General features: G+C 41.8%; 1 protein-coding gene and 1 long non-coding RNA gene across 8 annotated transcripts in view; one reads left to right on the forward strand and one right to left on the reverse strand.

Moving 5' to 3' along the window:
• Window positions 1–23,264, forward strand: part of SLC20A2 (solute carrier family 20 member 2) — a 57,549-nt gene that overhangs the window by 28,647 nt on the left and 5,638 nt on the right. For all 7 annotated transcript variants that reach the window (XM_046940073.1, XM_046940074.1, XM_046940072.1 and 4 more), the window contains 8 exons: window positions 2,884–3,024; window positions 4,258–4,343; window positions 5,926–6,022; window positions 8,054–8,170; window positions 8,852–9,055; window positions 10,461–11,049; window positions 22,005–22,190; window positions 22,880–22,964. In XM_046940073.1, the coding sequence (XP_046796029.1) occupies window positions 2,884–3,024; window positions 4,258–4,343; window positions 5,926–6,022; window positions 8,054–8,170; window positions 8,852–9,055; window positions 10,461–11,049; window positions 22,005–22,190; window positions 22,880–22,964 (1,505 nt within the window). The remainder of the gene's footprint in view (window positions 1–2,883; window positions 3,025–4,257; window positions 4,344–5,925; window positions 6,023–8,053; window positions 8,171–8,851; window positions 9,056–10,460; window positions 11,050–22,004; window positions 22,191–22,879; window positions 22,965–23,264) is intronic.
• Window positions 11,049–23,264, reverse strand: part of LOC107051772 — a 45,730-nt gene continuing 33,514 nt past the window's right edge. Inside the window, exon 3 of the long non-coding RNA XR_006939256.1 lies at window positions 11,049–15,173. This is a non-coding gene — a long non-coding RNA (uncharacterized LOC107051772). The remainder of the gene's footprint in view (window positions 15,174–23,264) is intronic.

Here is a 23,264-nt window from a genome sequence, read left to right on the forward strand (position 1 = left end):
CTGGGCAATGTTTTATGTCCCCTATGCCCCCTGTGGAGGCAACTGGCCAGAGGCTCAAGGAAAATAACTTATTTGCATGTGTGTTTACGTAAGCCTGTGTGAACTTCATGACCGGCTGCATTCCCTTCCTCCAGTAAGGGCATTAAGAATAAATCCCACATTTTAAATCTCTGAATTAAGCACAAATTACCAACTGCAGGTTCCATTTTTTTCCTCAAATCCACCTTCAGCTTTCCTCTGGATGTACAATAGTTTCTCCGTGTTTTCTCTCCCGTATATTTACTTTCCCTCTTTTTCCTCTGCACATTTCTCTCTGTTCTCTTATGCGCTGTGGTCATGCTTCCATGAACAGAGTTAGCTTCTGAATTTCAATGAGGCTTCCACAAGCCAGCTGTATGGAGGAGACCAACAGTCACAGTGTCCTCTTTCAAGATGTTACTGGAAGATCTCTTGATGCTTTCAGACAGCAGATGGGGATTTTCAGAGCAACCACCTGGTCAGCAAGAAGGAAGCAAGGAGCACTGGAATTGTCTGGGGATGACATAATCTGCATTTACATTTTGTAATGTAGCATTTTGTAATTTGTAGCCTACTCAAATGTTGATTTTTGGCGGCTTGAATATTTGGGACTCTTATTTTTGGGATGCTGTAGCATGCTTTTATACTGGAGCATTCATGCTGTGGGCCAGGACAAGCTCTAATGAGCCCTCTGGCTTCTGGGCTGGTTTTGCCAAGGTTGGAAACATGCGTTTTTCGTTGGAGAGGAGTTGAGGATTGATGTTGATAGTTTAGGTGTCTGCCTTAGGGCATTGCAAGCCCCAGCGGAAAGTCCTGCTCTGGCTTAATTTATATTTTCTTCTGTACTCTAACATGCTTGCTTTAACTTCTTTAGACTACACATTGTTCTTCTTAGGCTACCTATCAGTCCTCCACTACTTTCCCTCCTGTTTGTTTTCTGGATTGATTAAATAAGAAATAGTGCCATATTCCCTGCTTTCCCAATGAAAAACCCCATCCGTCTCTCCACATATGTAGTGCAGCTGTGACTTGGAAGCATTTTCTCTGTTTTTCAGAATGACTTTTTTTTTTGGTGCAGTTATGTGTCTGTGGCTGACTTATCTCTTTGTTCATTTGGCTCTTCAGAGATGTTACCATGTGTGTTCCCTTTCACCTCACTTCCACTTGCTGAACTCTTTTAAGTTCATGTCAAAGGTTTCAGAGTGTATTTATTTTTGTTACAGTGTATGGGAAGAAAGGCCAAAAAATGAAAGGGCAGGTGTTCCTTGATCAATCTAGAATTTCCAATACCGGTAGGACTACCAGTTGTTTTGGGATATTGCCCCAGGAAAGATCAGTTTTACAGCCTGGTTGACTTCCACAGTGCATATGATGCCAGCAGATTGATCTGGCAGGACTGAGTGGTTTGGTATTTATAAGGCAGAAACTTGACCATATAATGGCTTGTTTGAAGTGACAAACAAGTCTCTGAGACTTGTTTATAAGTATACCTTTCATTCTTCTCTTCATTTCTCTGTACCTTCCCTCTGTCTTCTCTACCAGCCTCTGCTCTCAAGACTATTCCTTCACCATGCCTCATCTTGAGCATCACCCCTGCGTTCCTTGCACTGGAGCCCTTGTGCAACTTCTGAAGGCATCAGTAATTGGCTCCCTGCTCTCTCCCCTCTTCATGTGTGTGTTGTGGAACTGAAAAACCTCATCACAGCTCTTTTTCAGTGCTTTTAAATGCTGTTAAGTATCCAGACTCCATTTCAAGATCTTCAAACCATCCTCCCTTGTTGTAACTGAGGACGGAGGCTGGGATTTGAGTGACAATGTGTGTTCAGCAGCCTTGCTTTATCACCTGTGTCTGCTTCAGATCTGTGAAGACTGATGGCATGAGCCTGAAAATATGGGATCTCTCATTGAGTTTTGATTGCTGTCACCTTGGAGCTTCATAACGTATTAAGATTTTGTCTCAAGACCACAAAGTCTTAAGATGAAGAAGAGATATTAGTAAGAGCTCTCTAATATTCAACAAGATAAACAGAAAACTTGAGTCATGGCTCAGATGATTTTGATGTCGCCACACTAGCCCCACTGCAAGAGGAGAAGGGGAGCTTTTGTGCTGCGGTATGAAAAGGAATCAGTGTGGAGCTGCATGCTGCTGGGCTTGCTGTCCAGCTGTGGTCTAATCTAACCATCAAAATGTTGAACCAAAACTGAATACAAGGTCCTCTCTGTGGTGCTAGGGATCTTTTTGCCCACAGCCTGAATTCTCCAGTGCTGCAGTGAGCTACAAATGAAGACAGTGAGCATCTTCACTCCCTCCTCAATCAATTTATCCTGTAGAGAACTCTGGATAGTGGCTGCACATCACTGAGAAGAGGCATGAAAGCTCCCTGAGGCAGGATTTGAGCCTTTCTCTGGTAGCATCTGAATTCAGCAGCTGGGGTATCTCATCACTGAAGCCATGGCTGGCTCCTGACACTGGTTATTTGGAGGCTTCCAGGTTTGCTTCTAGAGAATGAGGTTTTCTAAGCTTGATGCATACCTGGAGCTGTTTGTGTGTTCAGTCTGATGAACAGTAGTGAAAAATAGTGAAAGCCTTCAAAAAAGAGCAGTCCTGTTGTGTAGCGTTGTGCTGTTAGTAACAAAAAATCATAAATAAGATTCAGTGTTCAGAGATGCCATTAGACTGCTACAGTATCTACTTTTGGAGTCAGAAAAGGAACAAAATTATCTCTAGGAGATCTCTCTTGTGCATGTGGAGAGTAGGCTGTGCTTGTGAAAGAACAAGGGTATGTCATTGAGAATTTTCTGTGTGACATTTCTTTTACTATTGTTGTGTACAGTTTATGCTTTTTCCCCTTCCTCACTTTCCAGGTTCTGCTGTTTGGCAGCTGATTGCATCTTTCTTGAAACTCCCAATATCGGGGACCCATTGCATTGTAGGTGCTACTATTGGATTTTCCCTCGTTGCAATTGGCACACAGGGAGTTCAGTGGATGCAGCTTGTCAAGATTGGTAATTGCCATTCCCTTTTATGTGGGAGGGTCTGGGAAAAGGTGTGCACTGACTGCAGAAGCCTTCATGGAAGCATGCTTTGTACTGGCAGCACTCCCTCTTTAAATTATTTTCCACCTGAGGGCTGCAATGCATCTGCTGGCCAGCCCTGAAGAAAGGTGAAGTGCAAGTTGTGCTTTCCCAGCAGTAAGCTGAGGAAACATTTTGCCTCCCAGACATGCTTCAAGGTGACACTCCTCCTCTTCTAATGCTTTTTTGTAGCAGCTCACACCACCTTGTTCTTACTCTGAGCGGTATGAATGCCCATAGTCATGTGTCTCCACCCACCAGATCCAGGAAGGTGAAAGCTGAGTGCACAGCATATGTTTACATCACAGCCTCCCACTGCTGCCATCAGCACCACCAAGCAGGGATGTCAAGGTTTCTGTATTGTTCTGGAAGCCTTGTAACCCAAGTCACATCCTGAATCCTGCATTAAAAGGACTCAAGGTTGAAAGCACAGGAATTTAAAGAAGCTTTAAAGAAGTTTTAGCAATGTGTATTTTTTTTTTTTTTAATTCTGTGAAAGCAAAATGAAATTTTTAGTGAGCTTAGAATGACAGCAGAATCAACCTGTTAATCATGTCACAAACAGTAAGTGACTCTGGATGAGATTTCCAGCGCCTTGCCCTAATCCTGTTTTATTGAAATCAGTGGGAGTTTTGCCACCCACTTTTGTTAAATTAGCTCTGAACATTTGCAAATCTTGCCCACAAAAAAATCTATGTGCATTGTTTTCTGCAATTGGTTCTTCTGTGGCATTTTGGAAATTGAGACTCTTAGCCTGTGAGCCACATGGCATCCTGCTAGATGCAGTTACTTGCCGCTTGCTTGCACCCTTCACAGTTACGGCGATCAGGAAGTAGTTGTAGTAATTGTAGTAATTCTGTTGGTCAACTCTGCATCAGCTCAGATAATTTTTTCCTGATTAATTTGATAACTAAACTTGCAAAGTTATTTGGAAATCTTTTGGCTGATGTTTCTAATAGTGCCTAACAGTAGTTTGACTTTCATGAGTGTCAGTAGAAATTGAGCTGCGCCAGTTGTATGTAAATATCCGAAACATTCCAGTTGTACAAGAACAGTTTTGAATGCAGTGTTCATTGACTACTAGCTTCTTGACTATTATACAAGTATATTATACTATATATTTCATGTTCTTTTCTGTCTTTTTTTTTTTTTTTTTCAACACAGTTGCCTCTTGGTTTATTTCCCCACTGTTGTCCGGCTTGATGTCTGGAGTACTTTTTGTGTTGATTAGATTCTTCATTCTAAAGAAGGTAAACAAATTCCATCGTTACAATGAGTGCCTGTTACAAATGCTGTGTTCTGGTCTGTCATTTGAGTGTGGACATTTCCACAGAGTTGAAAGCTTGTGGCTTGCTTTTTGGATAGGAGACCAGTCGTTCTTTACCTAGCCATTGGAACTCTGTTTGCTCTTAGCAATTCTGAAAGCTCAGATTAAGTAACAAAACACATATTTGAGGCTTAGAAAGCGCTATGCGAGTGCATCATAAGCTAATTAATATTGAATGTTCTGTTTCATTGAAAGATTATACTTTGACATTGCTGTTTTATTAGTACAAATATTTCAGTGTTGACTTAGCTTCATGGTATCAATTCAAACTGTTATTCATAAAGAATAGTTCTCACTGGGAGATATTCTCATTAATATTTCAGAGAAGTTTTAAGCTTTGGTTTTCTTGTGCATCAGACATTAGAAGATGGGCATCTGTTTATTTACCAGATTTTCATGAAACCTGAATCAATGGGTTTTAGTGACCTCAGTCAGCTTTGAGGTCCATATATCTCTGGTGTGGAAGATGACTTTCTTCCCACCCAGCTGGGGTGAGACTGGAAACCAGACCACTTTTATCTACTCTTTTCATTTCTCTCACACTATTCAACTTGCTAAAATAGGTGGTATGGCACATGACAAGGACCTAAAATAAGGGATACCATATTAGTGGTTATGCAGGGAACTTAAATAGACGAGGAACTAATTCTTTTGCTATAAATAGCACCACCTGTAACCTCAGCTTCATCATTCCTTAGTTCTGATGTAAATAAACAGCAGTGATAAAAGCAGGTGGCAAATTTGAGCGGACACAGCTTTGAATTTAAAATGACTCTATCTGCATAAAGGGTGAGATACTATAGGGAAAACGTTCCCATTCAAAAACTTCACAACTTGTGAAATTAATCATCAAAATCAGATGAACATGCCCTTGTGCACGTACCCCTCGTGTCTCTGCATGACTTTAGGAAAGAAAATCTGACCAGCCAACCCTTGGCTTCATCAGGCTTTTCCCAGCTACATAGAGCCCATCAAAAGGCCAAAGCTCTCTTTTCACAAAGGCTTTTTCCACACATTGCATGGTGCGTTTCCTCAGCACTGTCAGCTGAGCCTCTGCTTGTGAGCACCAGGGGCACAAGGCTGCACAGCTGCTTGCCTGCTGTGTCCATTGCTGAGTTCTGTGCTGGGCAGCAAGGCATGGTGACATGCCTGCTTCAGTTAAAGTGCTTGGTTTGGCAGCTAGGACAGCCCCCTGCAAAGTAAAATGCTCACAGAAAGAAGCTTGCCTCCAGGTCAACCAACAGGTCTGCAGCAGACCTGAAGCTACAACCCATGGTGCCCAAGAACAGTGTCAGGCTTCCCCAAATACTGGTCCTTGCCAAGACCATCTCTGGAGGTTCAACTGCAGCCATCCAGGTCAACATCCTTTCCTCACCATCCTCCTGAAGGCTCTACGTGCCTGGCACTGTCTTGGGAAGATGTATTTTCGTTATGTTGGTTCATGCTTTTATTAATCTGTTGGAAAACCTAGCTAATGCTTCCTTTTTTTCCTGATTTTTCTGCAGGAAGACCCCGTGCCCAATGGTCTTCGCGCACTTCCAGTATTCTATGCTGCTACCATTGCTATTAACGTGTTTTCCATCATGTACACGGGGGCACCAGGTGAGCAAGCTGTCTGCAGCCAGAGGCATGGCTGGGAGGTTTCCTGCAGTTGTGGTGTTGCATTCATTGTGTATAACAGTGTTCCACCAGTGTGCTCTTGGGTAGCTGTAAACACTGCATTGCTCCTTCTTTCATTAGGAGCTAATCAGGGCAGGACAAAATTATAAAACCATGACAGTAAAGCATGTACTTGCACACTCTTCTATTTGTGCTTGTGTTTTTGTGATTCCCCCATGAACACTGTTTAGCGCAGATGGGCACAGCTATAAAACAATTCCCTTTTTAGAGGAAAGGGAAATACCAAGCTGCCAGCTTCGGCTTCATACATCTGAGTGTGCAAATACATAGAGCAAGGAGGGAGGGTCCAGAGCAGTCTGGTAGGCTGTGTGCACTCCATCTAATGCTAAAGCTCCACTGAAACCAGCAGAGTCATGGTTCTGATGAATCTGGCACAGAGCCTATTAATTAAATTTACTTCTTTATTTCCCTTCAGCGATAAGGAGCCCAAAGTATTTTCTGCATTTAATACATCTTCTCTCTTGTGTGCTGTGTTTTCATTGCAACTTAGTAGAAAGAAATACTACCTCATTTTCATGACTTTAACTATATTTGTCTTTTTATTTTTGTCTATTTATATATTTTAACGTTTCTATATTTATATACTTTTATTTGCATGTATATGTTTATATGTTTGCACTTATGTGTTCATGTTTAAATTTACTTAAGCAATGAGTATTTAAAGATAACCTTCCAGTAAGACAGTTTGGGAAAAAAGTGTTCAATTCTCTCAAATACATTACTGAAGAGTCTGGTCACTGAACGTTATCTTTGGATTAGATTGTTGCCCTGGAGCAGTGAATGATCACACAATTGGAAAGAGACTCCAATCTTTAACATGCCCCCTGAATTAAGAAAATAGGTTTAGAAAGTGACCTTTTCTGAATGGGAATCTGTTTTCTCTAAAACACGCTGTACTAAATGTACTAGACAAATGCATTTGTTAAACTGTGGTTGATACCGTAGCATTAGTGAAATTAATGAAAAGCTTGCAAAGTTCCCACTTTGAGGGAAGCATAATTTGAGGGAAGCTTTGAGGGAATCTTTTTTCTTAAGTCAAAATCCTTATTGGATGGATATCCAGGATGTTTCACAGTAAATCAGCTGTATAACCAACATTTCCTGACTAATTGTTTTGCAGAAGTAGGTCAGGCAGTCTGCAGTGACTCATTAAGCAAAATAAATGAAATAAGAATCTTAATGTCCCTTCTGTTTCAGCTTAGCAGTCTCTAAAGTGTGTGAGTGAAAAGGTGGGATTCCATTTTTGATACTCAGAAAATACATGTTTACAACATATGTCTATTCTCCATCGCCTCTACCCTGGCAGCGTTTATGAACAAGTATGAATCAACAGCAGAAGTTGCAAGATAAGCATGCATGGATGGGACAGAAGGGTCAGAGTCCAGGCTCTTTCTTCATCAAGGGCCTGATCACACTGGTTAATTGAATAAGAGCAAGGAGACCTTGAGAGAATGGAAGCCAGGTGATCTTAAAGGAGTACAAGTTGTTTGCACGGTTTCACATGGCAGGACTGGAGCCTCTGCTCAGAAGTACCACATGAAGCTATTATTATAAGCAGATAATGACTTAGATTAAGCTAAGTAGCAGGCTTTATTGACCAGAGCAGAGGTCAGGTAAATACTTAACAGAGTTGAACATGCATTAGTATATACAGTAGTGACAAACTAGTTTTGTAGCCATGCTATGGATGTTTTGCCACTGACTTCTTTGGAAATGAGGTCACGGAGGGGTAACAAATTGCTTGGAGGATCGGTCCCATAGATGTTAGCAGGTCAACTAGACCTTTGAATATTGCATGTATCTGACATATTCGTGTTAAAAATGAGCAGCTCATTCGTGTTGGGTTTGAATACATGGCAAACATGGGCTTTCACAAGTCTGCTGTTCCACTGCTTGAGATAAATAAGTCAAGTTAATTTACAGTTTGCTTGGGTTTTACTTTTGTCTTCACAGTACTTGGACTGGTACTGCCAATGTGGGCTATTGCTCTAATATCACTCGGCGTGTCCTTAGTATTTGCTGTCTTAGTTTGGATTTTTGTATGCCCCTGGATGAAGAGAAAAATAGAAAGTAAGTACTTGCTTGATGAAATGTGAGTGATTTCAAATTGTGGAGAGTTTCATTTCAGAACTGAAGTGCCCTTGAAATGTCATCTAGTCTAGTCCTCACCCACAGGCAGGGCGTGCTGAAGTTGTTCCTCATGTATTTATGTAACCTGCTCCTAAAAACCTGCAGTGGGAGAAATTCAAAACCTCTTTAGGCAATCTATTGCAGTGCTTATGCCTTCCAGAGTCTAGCAGAAACAGGAAAATAAATCCTGGAATATAATCCATTTTATGTTTTGTTAAGGAAATATTTAAGAGAAAAATCTGGCAGAATGATTATCTTCAAGTGACTAACTTCACAGTGAGCTGGACTGATCGCAGCTTTTACTTTTACAGTGTTTTACTTGTTTGCTTTGCTACTTTCAGCAAATATAGCATTTCAAAATCAGAGAAAAGGTTCAGGTTTCATTAATTAATGAGCAGCTTGGTGTTTCACTTCAGGCACCTATGCTGGTGGAGTTACAGAATGCTTTACCATTTTCTCAGATGAATTTAACAAAGCTAAGTGTTAGAAATAAATAATGTGTAAGAAACAGAGCCAAGCTATTGTATCCACATGGATCTGTTCCATTGATGCAAACAGTGGAAACATAAGCAGTGTGACAGAGAGGCTGAGTTTAGAATTACAGTGCTGTTATTTCTTTAGGCCGGTTAAAGAAAGATGCTGCACTGTCAAGGATATCAGATGAAAGTCTTGATAAAATTCAAGATGAAGAAACATCAGTCTTTAAAGAGCTTCCCGGTGCCAAAGCATCTGATGAGAGCTCAGTTCCCCTTACTGGCTCAGTAACAGAAGCTGCTGGGGCATCAGATACTATTGCAAATGGAAACCATCCCCGTGTACCTTATGGTAAGAAACTAAGATAACACGACAGTCTTCTTGTTTTGATAGCATGTTTTGCTGCACATAAGTCTCTATCATAAATGATAAGTTTGTGTTTGGGATGTTCAGCTCTAATCCCTCTTTGCCATTTGTGGAGAAAGATTCTCATTTACAAGTGACATTTTCTAGAGAGCCTGAAAACAATTACATTTTGTTTGGCTGCCTGTGCATTTTATGAAAGCAGAACTTACTTTCCTTCCTGCCTACTTGCTGTTCTTAATGATATTTCTATCCTTTTAAGCAGTGGAAAAATACAGAGAACATAAACAGCTGATGTTTGAAGGTTAAATGCAGCATAAAGATTACTAGCGGGAGATGAAAAGATTTGCGTTTTAGTTGACGAATGTATGAGCATTTGGAGCATGTCCGCTAGAAAAATCTCATTGTTTTCTGAACATACATTCATCAGAGGTATGCTTGGTGCATAAAGCCCTTTCTGTTCTATGTGGTGGCATCACCCCTCTCCCACCCACTTGGAGTCTGCTGACTCTCATATCATTTTACTAATGTCTATGCAACCCCGTAATTTGGTAAGTAAATGCCTGAGGTATTCAGCTGATTCTCACAAAATCAAAGAAATTAAGGTGGGAAGCTCTCTGAGCATGAGCTTCCAGTTCAAAACCAGATAAAACAGTTCTGAATGTTTCACGGTGGTAATTTGAGTTTCTTCAGAAATATTGGCTTAGCTGTGATATGTGTTCTACAGCAGACATTGATGTGAAATGTATCTGGTAGGAATAACTATGTTGATAGAAATAAAGTATATAAAATATTTGAGTAGCTGAGGAAATATTTTTTGCAGAACATGAGCTTTTTGTTTTCTGTTTTGATAAATTATTTTTGAGTCGTGTAAATGTTTTTAAATATAGGTGTTTTTGAAATGTGGCTTCATATTCCATATCAAATTGCAGAAAGACCACCTTTCCTGACATACTTACACATATTCAAAGTAAAGAAAACCTTAGAAAAGAGCTTACTTTACAGATAAGGAATTTTTACATAACCGAGTTTTCAAAAAACTAGAGGACTTGGACTTCAAATATCACATTTTAGTGGCAGGCCCTAAAATGACTTACTGCAGGCCCTCCCACATGTTTGTAGAAGACCCAATGCTGGAACAGATGTGTTTTGTTTTGTTTTGTTTTAATATATTTTTGATGCAATCCCAACTTTTGATGGGAGAATTTATTTTGCAGTAGATTAACTCTTCATTCATTCAAAGCATGTATTGTAAATCGGCCTTCTTTGTCCCATACCCTGTGATGGCTTTTTTCTAGCCATTTCCTCTTGTTTTTTTCATCTTGTGAAGTGGGAGGGGGTTTCAAAATTGCATTTCATAGAAATAACATCTCTAAATCTCTGCTGTTTTTAGGAAGGGCCTTTTCTATGACGCACACCTCCGTGAAATCTCCTGTCTCTAATGGCACTTTCAGCTTTGATGGCCAGGTGAGGAGTGATGGCCATGTCTATCACACTGTGCACAAAGACTCAGGTTTATACAAAGACTTGCTACACAAAATGCACCTGGACAGGTCCACTGATGAGAAGCCTGCTCAAGAAAACAACTACAAACTGTTACGACGCAACAATAGTTATACTTGTTATACAGCTGCTATCTGTGGCATGCCTGTGCATTCCTCATTTAAGGCAGCAGATACATCAACTCCTGAGGACAGTGAGAAGTTAGTAGGAGACACAGTGTCCTACTCTAAGAAACGAGTTCGCTATGACAGCTACTCCAGCTATTGCAACGCAGTGGCTGAGGCAGAAATTGAGGCGGAGGAGGGTGGAGTGGAAATGAAGTTGGCCTCTGAACTCGCAGATCCTAACAGGCCCCCAGAAGATCCTGTGGAAGAGGACAAGGAAGAGAAGGACACGTCTCAGGTCCATCTGCTTTTCCACTTCCTCCAGATCTTAACAGCCTGTTTCGGATCCTTTGCCCACGGAGGGAATGATGTCAGGTAAGAGGGTGAGATTGCACAAACCAGCAATTTTATAATTTGAGTGCTTGGAGCAAAGTTTCATAGCTGGTCAGAAAACTTATTTCTGCAGGCAGATGTTAATCTGCATTGTATTTTCAAAGATTGTTATGCTGATGTCCACAATGCTTTTTACAAGTTTGGCTGCTAGGTCTATAGCTTCTTCTCAGTGGTAACATCTTGTCTTTTCTCAGCTAAATAACTGTGTAGTAGCTAGGCTAATTCAGGCTTAAGCACTGAGAGTCCCACAGAGATCAGTGCCCTGGCATGCTGGCCACTCTAAAAACAAACAAGACAGTCGCTGTCCTACAGAGTTCATAGTCTATTTTAACTACAACAATGGCTACCAACAGCAAGTGACAGGTTTAGGCTATTTTTGTAATTAGATGAATTTCTTCTCTCATCATATCATGTGGCGGAAAGAGGTGTATGAAGAATGGCTTTCTTTGGATTCCCGCAGCCTTTATGAAGTTCCTTTTGCTTTGAGTTTTCCAGGCACAAAGAGGGTAAAGGACTATGTGAGTCGGTATACCACTAAATACCCCAGAAATTCTAACAAGCCTTGATGTTATTTTGAAGTTTATAAACTACACGCACAACTTCTCCACCTGGCATAGCTCTCTTACCAAACTAAAGGGAGCTAACCCTGAGGATCCCTGGGCATGTTCCTGTGCCTTGTGCAAGGAGGCGACATGAGCTGGGGCAGACCTCCTCAGTGCTCGGTTAGAAGATTCCCGTCTCCTGATGTGGTTCTGATACACAGGAGCTTTATCCAGAGCTGCTATCACTGCTGAATTACTCCTTTTTCTGACAGAAGAGCCAGTCAGTTCATCTCTCAGTCATTTGGCTTAAGAATATCTGTCTTCAAAGCCTGTGGCATTAACATAATTTTCAAGTAATAAAGAAGAAGGATCATCCTCTGAGAGTCTTACCTCCTGTTTGTATTGACTCAGCTGACAAAATCTTGGAATTGGCCTTAGAAATTGTTTATTTGCATCTTTTTGCCATCCACTGCCTGATCATATCCTGTCAGAAAAATACCCTTACAGAGAGGCAGTGTCTCTTTACTCTTTTGCCCACCTCTTTCCCTGTTTTTTTTTACTCCATGACATACACGACTTTTGACCAAAGGACTCAGGAAGTAGACTCAGGGTGGAGCATTTTATGCCTTCCTCAATTGCTCATCTGCTTACAGTGTTGCTTCATCTGCATGGACATGCTGCACCCTGCCCTCTCAGTGGGTGAAGGGTGGTTTGCATGCTTTTCCTATGGGAAAATTTTTTCCTTTAGGATTGGGCTGAACTGCCTCTTTCCCAGGCCTGCACTGTTCTATGTGGTAATGTCCCCGCAGGGATCCCCTGTGACAGCATGCTAAGAGGGACTGACTATAGAAGCAGCAGTTAAGCTTGGGCCATCTCAAGTCCCCTTCTTGCTGAGCCCTCACAGTTTTAGATGTGAGTTACTGGTGTCAGTTTCAACATTTGCAACAGGGCTTTACAGCAATCATAGCTTTCATAGCCCTCCTTAGGCATCTGTGCAAACACTGTCCCACACAGCAAGGAGAACAGTTATTGCTCCTAGCTGTTGTCAGCCACCCAATTTAACTCACGGCTCATCTCAAAAACACTTAAAAACATGTCTCCGCTCTCCCCATCCATCCAGTGTCCTGGGAATTCAGAATAATGCTTTCTGAAGAGCCTTCTTGTCCTCACTCTTGCTACTGCTCTCTTCATTACAGGGATCTGGCTCTGAGAAGGATGCCTTCATGTGATGATGTCTTCCCTCTGGATCAGAGGGCAGCATTGTGACTTTCTTTTCACTTGGATGTTTCCCACTGATCAGGACTTGTGCTCAAGCACTCTGAACAGGAGCAAAGGCCAATGGAGGAGTGTACCCAAGCTCTGGCAGTGGCCAACGGCAGGTGCCAACAGGAGGACCATATGAGGAAGAGCAAACAGTACTAATATTTCTTCTCATGTATTCCTTCTCCCAGCTGAGAGGCTGCTTGCCTCAGAGCTTTTTGTCTGCAGCTCTGCTTTGATGGCTTTCTATTCCAGGACTTTGTCCCATTACTGTCTGAGCCCTGTTTGTTTCTTTGCCCATGCTGAAAATTTGTTGTCTGTTTAACTGTTGCTTATATGGGAGCTGTCCTTTTCCTGCTGCATTTTCTGCATCTCCTCCAGTTTGCCTTTTTGAGACTGAAGGGAGAAGAGACATGCCCACGCAGGGTATGGATCTGGCACTTGTATTCCTTGTTTCATTCCCTGGTCCTTTTGTAATAACTTGTGAAGCCCCTTTGTCATTTGTAAAGAGCTGAAGTGCTATTTGAATAGATTTACTCACCATTTCTGCTTTTTTCTTGCTCCCTTTTAGCTGGTTATTAATCCCTAAGAGAGCCTTTCCTGTCATCTCATGACAGCTTATTTTCTGTAAGGGCCCTTGTTGAGGGACCCTGTCAAAATCAAGCACAGTGCGTTCACTAGGTCAAGCCAAGGAGGCAGCACTTGGCTATGTCAAGATTTCTCTTGTGTCAGATCATGAGCTGAGCTTCTAACTTTCATAGCAAATGAATGGCTTTCCTTTGTCTCTCTTCTGGGGAAAGACCATTGTGGGAAGTTTGCACTCTACAACAGTAAGTACCTGTGACACTCGTGTGCTCTCTAACTGATGTCTATAGGTATTCCTCAAGGACTGACATGTTCCTGCAAGCAGTGCTTGCCTTTTCTGTCAACAGATGAAGGTAGTAGAAATTATTAGAAGTGAACTGCAAGGATGCAGTCCATTCAAAAATCAAATTTTGAGTTATCATAGAATCATAGAATGATTTGGGTTGAAAGAGACCTTAAAGATGACCTACTTCCAGCCCTGCTGCCATGAGTAGGGACACTTGCCTCTGTATCAGATTGCTCAAAGCCCCATCCAACCTGGAACTGACCACCAGGGATGGGGCATCCACACTTTCTCTGGCCAGTGTGTTCCAGAGCCTCACCACCCTGAGGAAAGAATTTATTCCTAATGTCTCATCTCAGTCTACCATCTTTTAGCCGAAAGCCTTCGTCCTATCACTACACTCCCTCATAAAGAATCCTTCCCCAGCTTTCCTGCCCCTCTTTAAGTACCAGTAGGCTGCTATAAAGTCCCTGTTGGTAGTCAGTAGGAGCTGGACAGGATGAAAGACAAAGTTCAGACCCTGTTTGGTGATGCTCTGTTGTGCCAATAGCATAGTTGCCCCAGAATTCCCCACTTGGACTGGCTTGTTGCCTTGGCAATATACTTTCCTGAAAATTCATATTTTTTAATGTTTTACAGAGCTGTACTTCTGTCAGTGTGATCCTCCCAGACTTGCTAGTAGGCATGTGTTTTTATTAAATACATTTCATTCTGAGATCGCTTATAAGTTGAATTCATGTAATTGCAAAACTAAAGAACAAGTTAGCTTCATTTTGTCAGAGCTGCTAAAAACACAAGAAGACGGTCATGGATCTAAGATCTTACCCCAGTTTGCAAGTGGTTCCATTCTTGAAGATTTACTGAGTTCCAGCTAACTCGTGGTAACTAAAGACAAAAATGTTAATAAAATGGTCTGGAAATGCAGATTTCTACCCTGTTGACTGTGTAGCACAGATATTTTACCTGTCTGCATGTCTAGCAGAGCAGAAGATTTCTTACTGGGCTTTTGACTCCTCTACATATTACATAAATGTCTGCAGAGCTTAGGAGGCAGTGTGTAATTTTAAAAATAAGGGAGCAGAACCTCACGAGTAGCATGGCTTTCTGTCCATGTTTCTGTGTGAAAGCAAGTCTTGACAACCTGTCTTCCATCGAGCTCTGCTATTTTTTCTCCTGCCTTCCTCATTCCTCCCCCTTCTGCTCATTTTGAGCGCTGCTGCTGCTTCCATATTCTTCCTCATCCTTGAATCCTGACATTAAAATCCTGCTTGCTTCTGCATTTGGTTTTAAGCTCCTCCCTCCTATGTTCAGGGCAGCACCTACTTCATCCAGAGCTTTTTCTTTGGATTTGCCTTCTCCATTCTCCTTTCTTGTCTCAGAGCTATCCCTCCTCGCGTCTTTTCTGCTTATTTTCCGTCAGGCTGTTTGCTGTTATCCTAGGGAGGGTCAGGAGCAGATGAGAGGAGCAAAGAGAGACAAATTAAAAGCTAATAGAACAAGTGCAACTTGCAGGTGGTTAAATGTTTTCAAGCCATGTTAGCCATGATAGTGCTCTGATGGGGCAGAGGTGCCTCATATGGTTTGGATAGCAGTGTAGTGGGCAAAAAAATCCTATGTGAATTTTCCTTGTGTCATTCTGCAGTCCTTTCCCCTGGACCTGGGAGAGCTGAATCAGTAGTTTGCATTTGACTGCGGAAGTAACTCAGCATAAGGGTAGCTAGACCCTAGTTTCTTCAGAGCTCATCTCTGCCATTCAGCGTCACAGCGATACCTATCAGCAGAGTTAGCGATTGCTATCTCTGGGCATTGATGTTTGTCTCTGGAGTTATGGCCAATGGCCACAGGGATCCTTGCCAAGCCAGCTGTATGTTAAAAGGAGCAGGGAGCCACGGTGACTCCTTATTTGGCTGCCTGCTCTGTTCAGACCATCCCTTCCTGCCGCAATACTCATATGCATGGTGTTGGGGATGCTGGAGCTCTTCCAGGGCCAGGACTAACTGAGCCGGGCCCAGAGCCTTGTGACACTCTGGTGCACATGGGCTGAATGAAATCTAAAGAATTTAAAATCCCAATGAAATGCGTTGGGACAGACCCTCTGAAAAAATGTTGTTGTTGGACTTAATCAGCGGTGCTGAGCGAGCAGGTCACACTGGCTCAGCATCTGAGCACAAAGGGAGCACGTCAGGTCATTGCAAGGGCAACGGGAGAATAAAAAGGGCAGGGTGGAAAAAAAAAACCTGGGCCAGGAGCGTGACACGGGGAGAGCTGCCAGCTTCCTAAACGCTTGTTCAGAGCCAGCTTTCCAGAGAAGCTAGGCTTTGTTGGTCATCAGGGATTATGTGCACCTATGGTTGTGCTGGACCGAGCGCATTTCTGTATTTCTGTAAATACAGGTTTGTTCAGCAGGAATCCCAGTGATCCACAGTTCAGTGCCACAACCGCAGCAGCCTGTGGTTACTGTATAGATGCAGACAAGGGAAGAGCCACCAAAGCTGTAGGGCTGATGCTGCATAACAAAGCCTGAGTTAGCCTTTTCCTGAAAGCCAGGGGCATTTCAGAGCTATTTCAGATCTAGAGTAAAAATATTTTGTATATTTCTAAAAATTATTTCAATGTCTTAGAAGCTGAATCTCTACCAAATAGGGAATATATTGTTATTCAAAGTGATGTGAGTGAAACTAGGAAATATCTGCTTGCCCAAAGATAGATGAAGGAAACTTCTCCTTTCCCTTCCCTACAGGCTTAACTGGAGTTACGGGTCAGAGCACACCATCAGCACTGGGACTCACCTTTTCCCCTCTTCTCAGAATAAATGCAATGAAATGAAAGGAGCAAAGGGCCAGAACATTGTCAGTATCTCACTGCACACAGAGCGCTTAGTGGGATTCAGTTTCCTTTCTGAATAAGGGATCTACAGGAGCTATAATGAGGCCAGATTACAAAATGAACATTTCTTATTTCCTCCCTGAGAGCTGCAGCCAAGATCACTTAGAATATTTTGGAAGCAAATCTGTCTGTTACTATTACTGAGAGCAGCCTGAAATCTGATTTCTTCGGTTTTCAATAGCAGTATGTCCTGAAAGTGCAGCTGGTCTCCTGAGTAGGTTTGGATCTTGTGTCTTGAACTACTCAAGGAAGTGCCTCTATAGCTGTGCCATCACTTCCTTGCCACACAGGCCAGTCAGGGAAGAGCAGAAATAAACTATTATCTCTCCGTTTGCCAGAATCACGCAGCACAGACATTTTTGGGAATGGCTTGATGGCTTGTCCCTAGTGGTGGTGCAGCTCAATGCCTTTTGGGGAGAGGCATTTCTTCCTGTGTATCTTTACCAACCCTGCCTCACCAAGAGGTAGGAATGGCAGAAATGTGTATTCCTGTGCTGCAGTGAATGGTGAAATGTATTTTGTCCTTTCCTGCAGCCTGCAGGGACTTATGTTTCAGGGCCACCATTTACAGTGGACAGTGATGAGCTACAGTAAGAAATATGTGGTTTTCATGACTCAAAACATGCCCAAAGTTTGCATTTCATGGGGCATAGCTATGACACACTGTTGTCACGCAATTGTGTGTACACATAATATGATACACAATTCTATAGGTTTTTGGAAGTAGGTTAAAAGCAAGAGCCCTTTCTTGATAATCTGAGATCTCTGGAGATTAGGATGTGTTTTTTGCTTATGGCACAACACACGGGCAAACCTTCCTTGGTGTGTTATTCAGTTATGTGATGTCTCCGAGCACGACTGCAGTATAGAAAAAAAAATTATCATCCCACTTAATTTCCCAGTGAGAAGTTCAGGGGCAAGTTTGCTGTCATTTGTGAAATCCTGTTTTGCAAAATACTTGAATGAATGGGAAGTTTGTAACTGTATGTGTAATACTGGAAGTTTAATATAGATTTCTCAGTTATTTTGCGCATAGTTGAGTTTGAATCAGTGGTTGTGTGTGCACTAAACTTCTTCCAGTCAACTTAAGAAAATGGCAAAAACACAATCTGACTTTCAGGTAGCAAAGAATCGAAGTATGGTCATCACATAGGCTGTAGCTTACAGATCATAGCAGAAAGCTTAGTCAGTCTAGCATTCAACTCAAATTAGATTTTCTTTTTGAGCAAATCACTAAAATAAGAAGTAGCTAGGAAATAGTGTTGCTAGTTCACAAAATTATGGCAAGTTGTGTGAGTTTTGGTGATTTAAAGAGTTCTCAACTGATGGTATTCTTTCACTTCTGAAAAAATCTTACTTTTTACTTAAGAAAAAAAAGTTGTAATCTTTGTTCCTATAGACAAAGAACTGGACATGTGACCCAAAAGTACCTAAAAATCTCTACTTGCATGTGTGCGTGTATGTTTGCATGGCAAACTGTTAATTTCTAAGCCTGTCTCATGACAGCTGAATGTTTTTTGTTATTGGTGGTAATACTATCTGTCTCTCAGGGGAGAGGCGAAGCCAACTCTATTTATAGTTCAGATGAACTGTCAAGCGTTGTCTTTCACAACAGTTTTATAAATGCTCTGGGACAGATTTTCAACTGGCACAAATGAGCAGGAAAAGAGAAGTCATGCCAATTTATGTTAGTTGAGAAAGCTAGAAGATAACCAGGAGGATCAGCAAGCACTGCAGAAACGGTCCAAGCTGCTTGACTGTGCCACATTGACACGTGTCTGTGAGCTCAAGTGCTGCTGTAGGTGTCTGCTAGTTCTGGATCATGCATCTGCAGGCGGCAGGCAGCTTGGCACCTCTCACGCAGCCAAGACCAGCAGAAATAGTAAAAACTGGGCATGGAGAGCATGCTTCATGGCAGACTCAGGAGCTGGGCCTCCCTTGCCATAATGTGTTATAAATTCAGCATAAAATTAACTTGCATTGGAATCCTCTTGTGCTCCACGGAAAAATGCATATTATGACATTGATTTGTAGATATAGGAAACTAAAGTAGCACCCCAACAGGGGCCGTGTTATCTTGACTTTTAGATGCAAAACTAAGTTGTGCAGTAATGTGCTCCAAAGCATTCCAGTTGCATAGGAACCTAATGGCAGTTTTACAAAGAGATAGAAGCAGATAGGGGTCCAGACCCACTTGCTGACTACCTCAGGCCTTTTTCTTTTTTCTCTTATCTTCTCCCTCTAAGCTACTGTGAATAAGACTTTCCCAGATGGGACCTCCAGCACAAATACGCATTAGTTAAAGCGAGTGAAAGAACTGCCATGGGAGGGTAAGAGAAAATCACAACTTCAGATTACTTGTGAAATGAGTCTTGGTCAAACGCTTGGAAGATTTTAGGTCTGCTTTCCTTCTGATCATATCTTGAGTCAAATGAGACAGAACTAGTGAGAAATATTTTGCAAACCACATCCTAGCATAGTCCATATCGTGGTTCAACTGCTTAGTCACTCAGCTGCAGGAGACATCTGTTCACCACAGGAGGTCTTAAAACAAAGTCTTTAACTACCTTTTACTGATGTGTTATCTCTCTCTTACTCTCCTGTTGGGACTGGTTGTCTTCCACTGATGAACTCTTCGTAGTCCCAAGGATGGCTGGTTACACATGGTAATGGCAATGTCTTGAAGCTGACACACGCTTTACCAAGATCCTAATCTCAACAGTTTGTGAATCAAATTTGTTCATTGATAACTTTTTGGCAGTTTTGTGGTGGGACAAGGCTGATGGCTTCTTCTAGAGATGTTCCCCACGTGGCACAGGAAGCACTGATACCACAAGTCCCTAGGACTGGACCTGCTGAACAAACCCAGAAGCCACGCAGGTAGTACATTGGAGATCCCGGCTCCACACCACTGCCAGTTTGCTGCTTGATGGTAGCCTCTTGCAGGTATTCAGTCTGGAAGATACAGTTGTTCCTAGGAATTGAATGTTTAAGCTGTATTGAAAACAATACAGGGAGAGGAAAAATGTCCCTCTGGTGTAAACAATTACCCAGAGGTGTAGATACCCATGTATGACAATGCAGTTAATTACCTTTTTGACTTCTCAATATACATTGGTCCAGTGCTCCTCTGCTTTCTTTCCATCCAGGGATGGTATCAGAAGTGCTGCCATCTGTGTTTGATATGATCTCCTCCGATCTGTTTGGCAACATTATCCACTTTGATCCTCCATAGCTAGGTACAAGTCAGTGGAGTTTTGCCTTGCCCTCTCTTGCCACAATAAGAAAATAAGCTTTTCTTTGAGGATTAGGATTAGTTGCTTCACAGAGTTGTAGCATTTGCAAATAATTAAAACTGGATTTTGGTACAAAAGACCATCATTTTCTGCTGTTGTTTTTGAAGCCTTTTCTCTCTTCCCATTTACATTAGGACTGACAAATATCCATGCATAATCTCTTCAGAACAGTCAGGAATCAGTGCCTGGGCTTGCTCCAAAGGTACTTGTTATTTTCAACAGAAAGGTTGTCCCTATGTCATTCACCATTATAACAAGGGAAAATCAGTTTTCCCTTTACTTATCTGATCAGTGTTTTAATTACTCTCATCCTCAGCTGCCTTTAGCAACCATTAGTTGAAGGCACAATGCATTATGTTTCATGCACAGTAAGGCATTAAAATATGCAATTTAATCTGCACCTGCAAACGGTGGCCAAGAAGTTGCAAGTCAACTTAAATATAATAGAAATGCTTTGTTCATGTACCTTTTCTACCTTCCAGACAAAGCAATTCTTGCATTCAGGCACTAAAGCATGACTGTACTTATGCATTCACAAAATTCAACAGATCAAATGTATATTCAGGTACTGAGATGGAGCAGAATGTGAAGATATATTTGTTAGTGGAATTCACTCTTTATTTAAAGAGTATTTAGTTCTTCATTCTAGTGTCTTCAAACCCACTGGATTTTATTATTCATGTTAGCTCACTAATTTATTTCCAGCACTTTTCTCAAAATCTTTAAGATTTATTCATTCCTTTTTGTACCAGAGAGTGTTTTCAAGCACTTTCGTTTGCCTTGCCTTGCCAGACCATGAGAAGGGAAGAAGGAGGTGTTGTGTTGCTCAGACATGCTGTGCTGGCAGTACTGAGGACTTGGCTGTTAGTGTGCAACCTCTTCTCCAGTAAAGATGAGATTCAACTAAATGATTGACTGTAGGGTGCAGTGGCTTGCTTTGCTCAACAATTGACGTTAAAAACGTCCCCTGTTCCAATGTGTGCTTTGGAGCAAGACCAGCAGCTAAATTGAGGTAGGTCGAGCATAGCTGTTGGTGCTGCATGTGTCATTCACCACAACCGGCTCTCTGTTACCAATTTACAAAGAGGGGAGCTTCCTGTTCCTATTCAAACTTTTTGAATGACATTGGGCAGGTTTGCACTGCTCTTCTTTTTGTTATTTAGACTTAATTACAATACTGCCTTGCTCTCCATGCTTTTACAATTTGTGCTAAATGCTACTCCGCAGGGCAATCTTGGTTTTAGTGTAATGTACTGTCAAAGTTTTTATCTGCTTTTTGGTCTTTAAATATCTACAATAACTGGATGCCAGCTTCCGAGTTCTTCTGCTCTCATTCTCAGAAACATAATGTGTTTTTTCAGAATAAGTGTAGTCAGAAGTCTTCCTCCACGAACTGGAGCATGAGTAAGGCACCAATATCCAGTGGCATGCCTTTGGAGTGGGGACTTCAGTGTCAGTGAATTTCCATGGATTTCTAGGCAGCAGCAGCAGGATAGCGAAATGAGCATATGCCAGCTCGATGTCACCAAGCAGTTCTCTCTGATCCAGCCTAATCAGTTATGCAGTCCATTTGGAGAGGACTTAGTCACCTTCCCAGCTGCATTCTTATCATATCTCTAAAAGTTGCAGGTTATCAGACTAGATAATATCTACATCTTCTCTAAAATTCTCTAGAATTATTCATTAATTTCCCTCTTTGACAAAAGATTATTTAATTCTTGAATTTTACAGATGCAGAGCTCTTGAAGTGGTGAACTTTTAGTTAACTTCAGTGTGACGCTGAGAATGCGGTTTTTTTCTCAGAACAGGCATGTAAGATATTACCAACTCTGACATTTCTGGAAATGATTTATTAAAGGTGAATTGTTTGCAGTGCTTGGTATAGTTGTCAGTGGTGAAGTGACATCTGAAAAAGCAACATGATAAGAGTCCACTGCTGCAGTCCTCACAAGTGAAGAAGAGTGTTGCCTGTAGGGTCAGCAGTTCTGCACACACGATGAAGGAAAATCAAGCACAAAAAATTCCTTTTTAAGGCAATTACCTACATTTTTTATAACTTTGGTGATGTTCTTTTGTTTTTTCCAGTAACGCAATTGGTCCCCTTGTTGCGCTCTGGCTAATCTATGAACAAGGTGCTGTCATGCAAGAAGCATCAACTCCTGTCTGGCTGCTGTTTTATGGAGGGGTTGGGATCTGTGTGGGTCTCTGGGTCTGGGGCAGAAGAGTTATCCAGACCATGGGTAAAGACCTCACTCCAATCACACCCTCAAGGTAGGTGCTCAGTTGTCATTATGCTGGTTGATGTTTGTGTGCGAGCCAGTCTGAGAAACTGCTGTAGCAGTACTTTGTTTGCTGGTTTTGCTGTGCTTTAATGATAACCTGGCTTTGATTTCTGTGTCTTTCTAAAAAAATGAGAAAGAAGAGAAAGAAAGGAAGGGTGAAAAAAAAAGAGAAAGAAAGAGAAAATAAAAAAATATGTGTATGCTTGTAAACTAATACAGAGTGAGTTTGAGGTGTGAAGGTCTATGTGAACAGAGTCTTCTGCTGATGACCTGACTAACATGGCACAAGGTGTATGTGGAAATTGTGAGGTTACAGTGGCTTTCCTGGTGCGCTTCAGACTATTTAAAACCTATGTATTCATTACAGTAATTTTTGTCCTTGGTACGTATTAGACCTCTACTGGTGCTTAACCAAATCACTAATTAGGCATGATTCACTGCAGCATAACATAGCAAAAGCTCCTGACGCAATGAGCCATGCCACCAGTTACTGCAGGTGACTAGCCCATACTGTTTCCATTATTCAGCAGTTCCTTGTTCTCTTTATTTGTATGACAAAAATCAGTTGGAGATAAACGGTTGAAGAAGACACAGGTAAGACTTTGGCACACCGCACGTGGTATCAGTCCGAGCTGATGCAAAGAGTGATTGTGAAGTGTTTTCTTATGCTTCCTGCAGTGGATTCACTATTGAGTTGGCTTCGGCGTTCACAGTTGTGGTAGCTTCCAATGTTGGACTTCCTGTCAGTACTACACACTGCAAGGTATGCCTTCGCCGAGCGACTGCAGTCAGGGCAGTCTGGACTATTCATCTTAAACTATGCTGCTCAGACCAGTGGATAATGGCACGTTTTTGGCGATAGTGGATAATGGCAAAGGAAGTGTGGCAAAGGGAAAACAGCCCTTTAAAAAAAAATAATCAAGATTCCACATATTGCATTGATGTTGTCATGGTAAAGCTGTTGCAATTGGGCATGGCAGCCACCAGAGCGTGAACTACTTTAGCTGTGGTTAAAGAAAAACATTGCTTACCAACACGTGACCTCAATTTAAAGCAAACAATT

This window comes from Gallus gallus, chromosome 4 (genome assembly GCF_016699485.2).
Source record: "Gallus gallus isolate bGalGal1 chromosome 4, bGalGal1.mat.broiler.GRCg7b, whole genome shotgun sequence".
Lineage (NCBI taxonomy): Eukaryota > Metazoa > Chordata > Aves > Galliformes > Phasianidae > Gallus > Gallus gallus.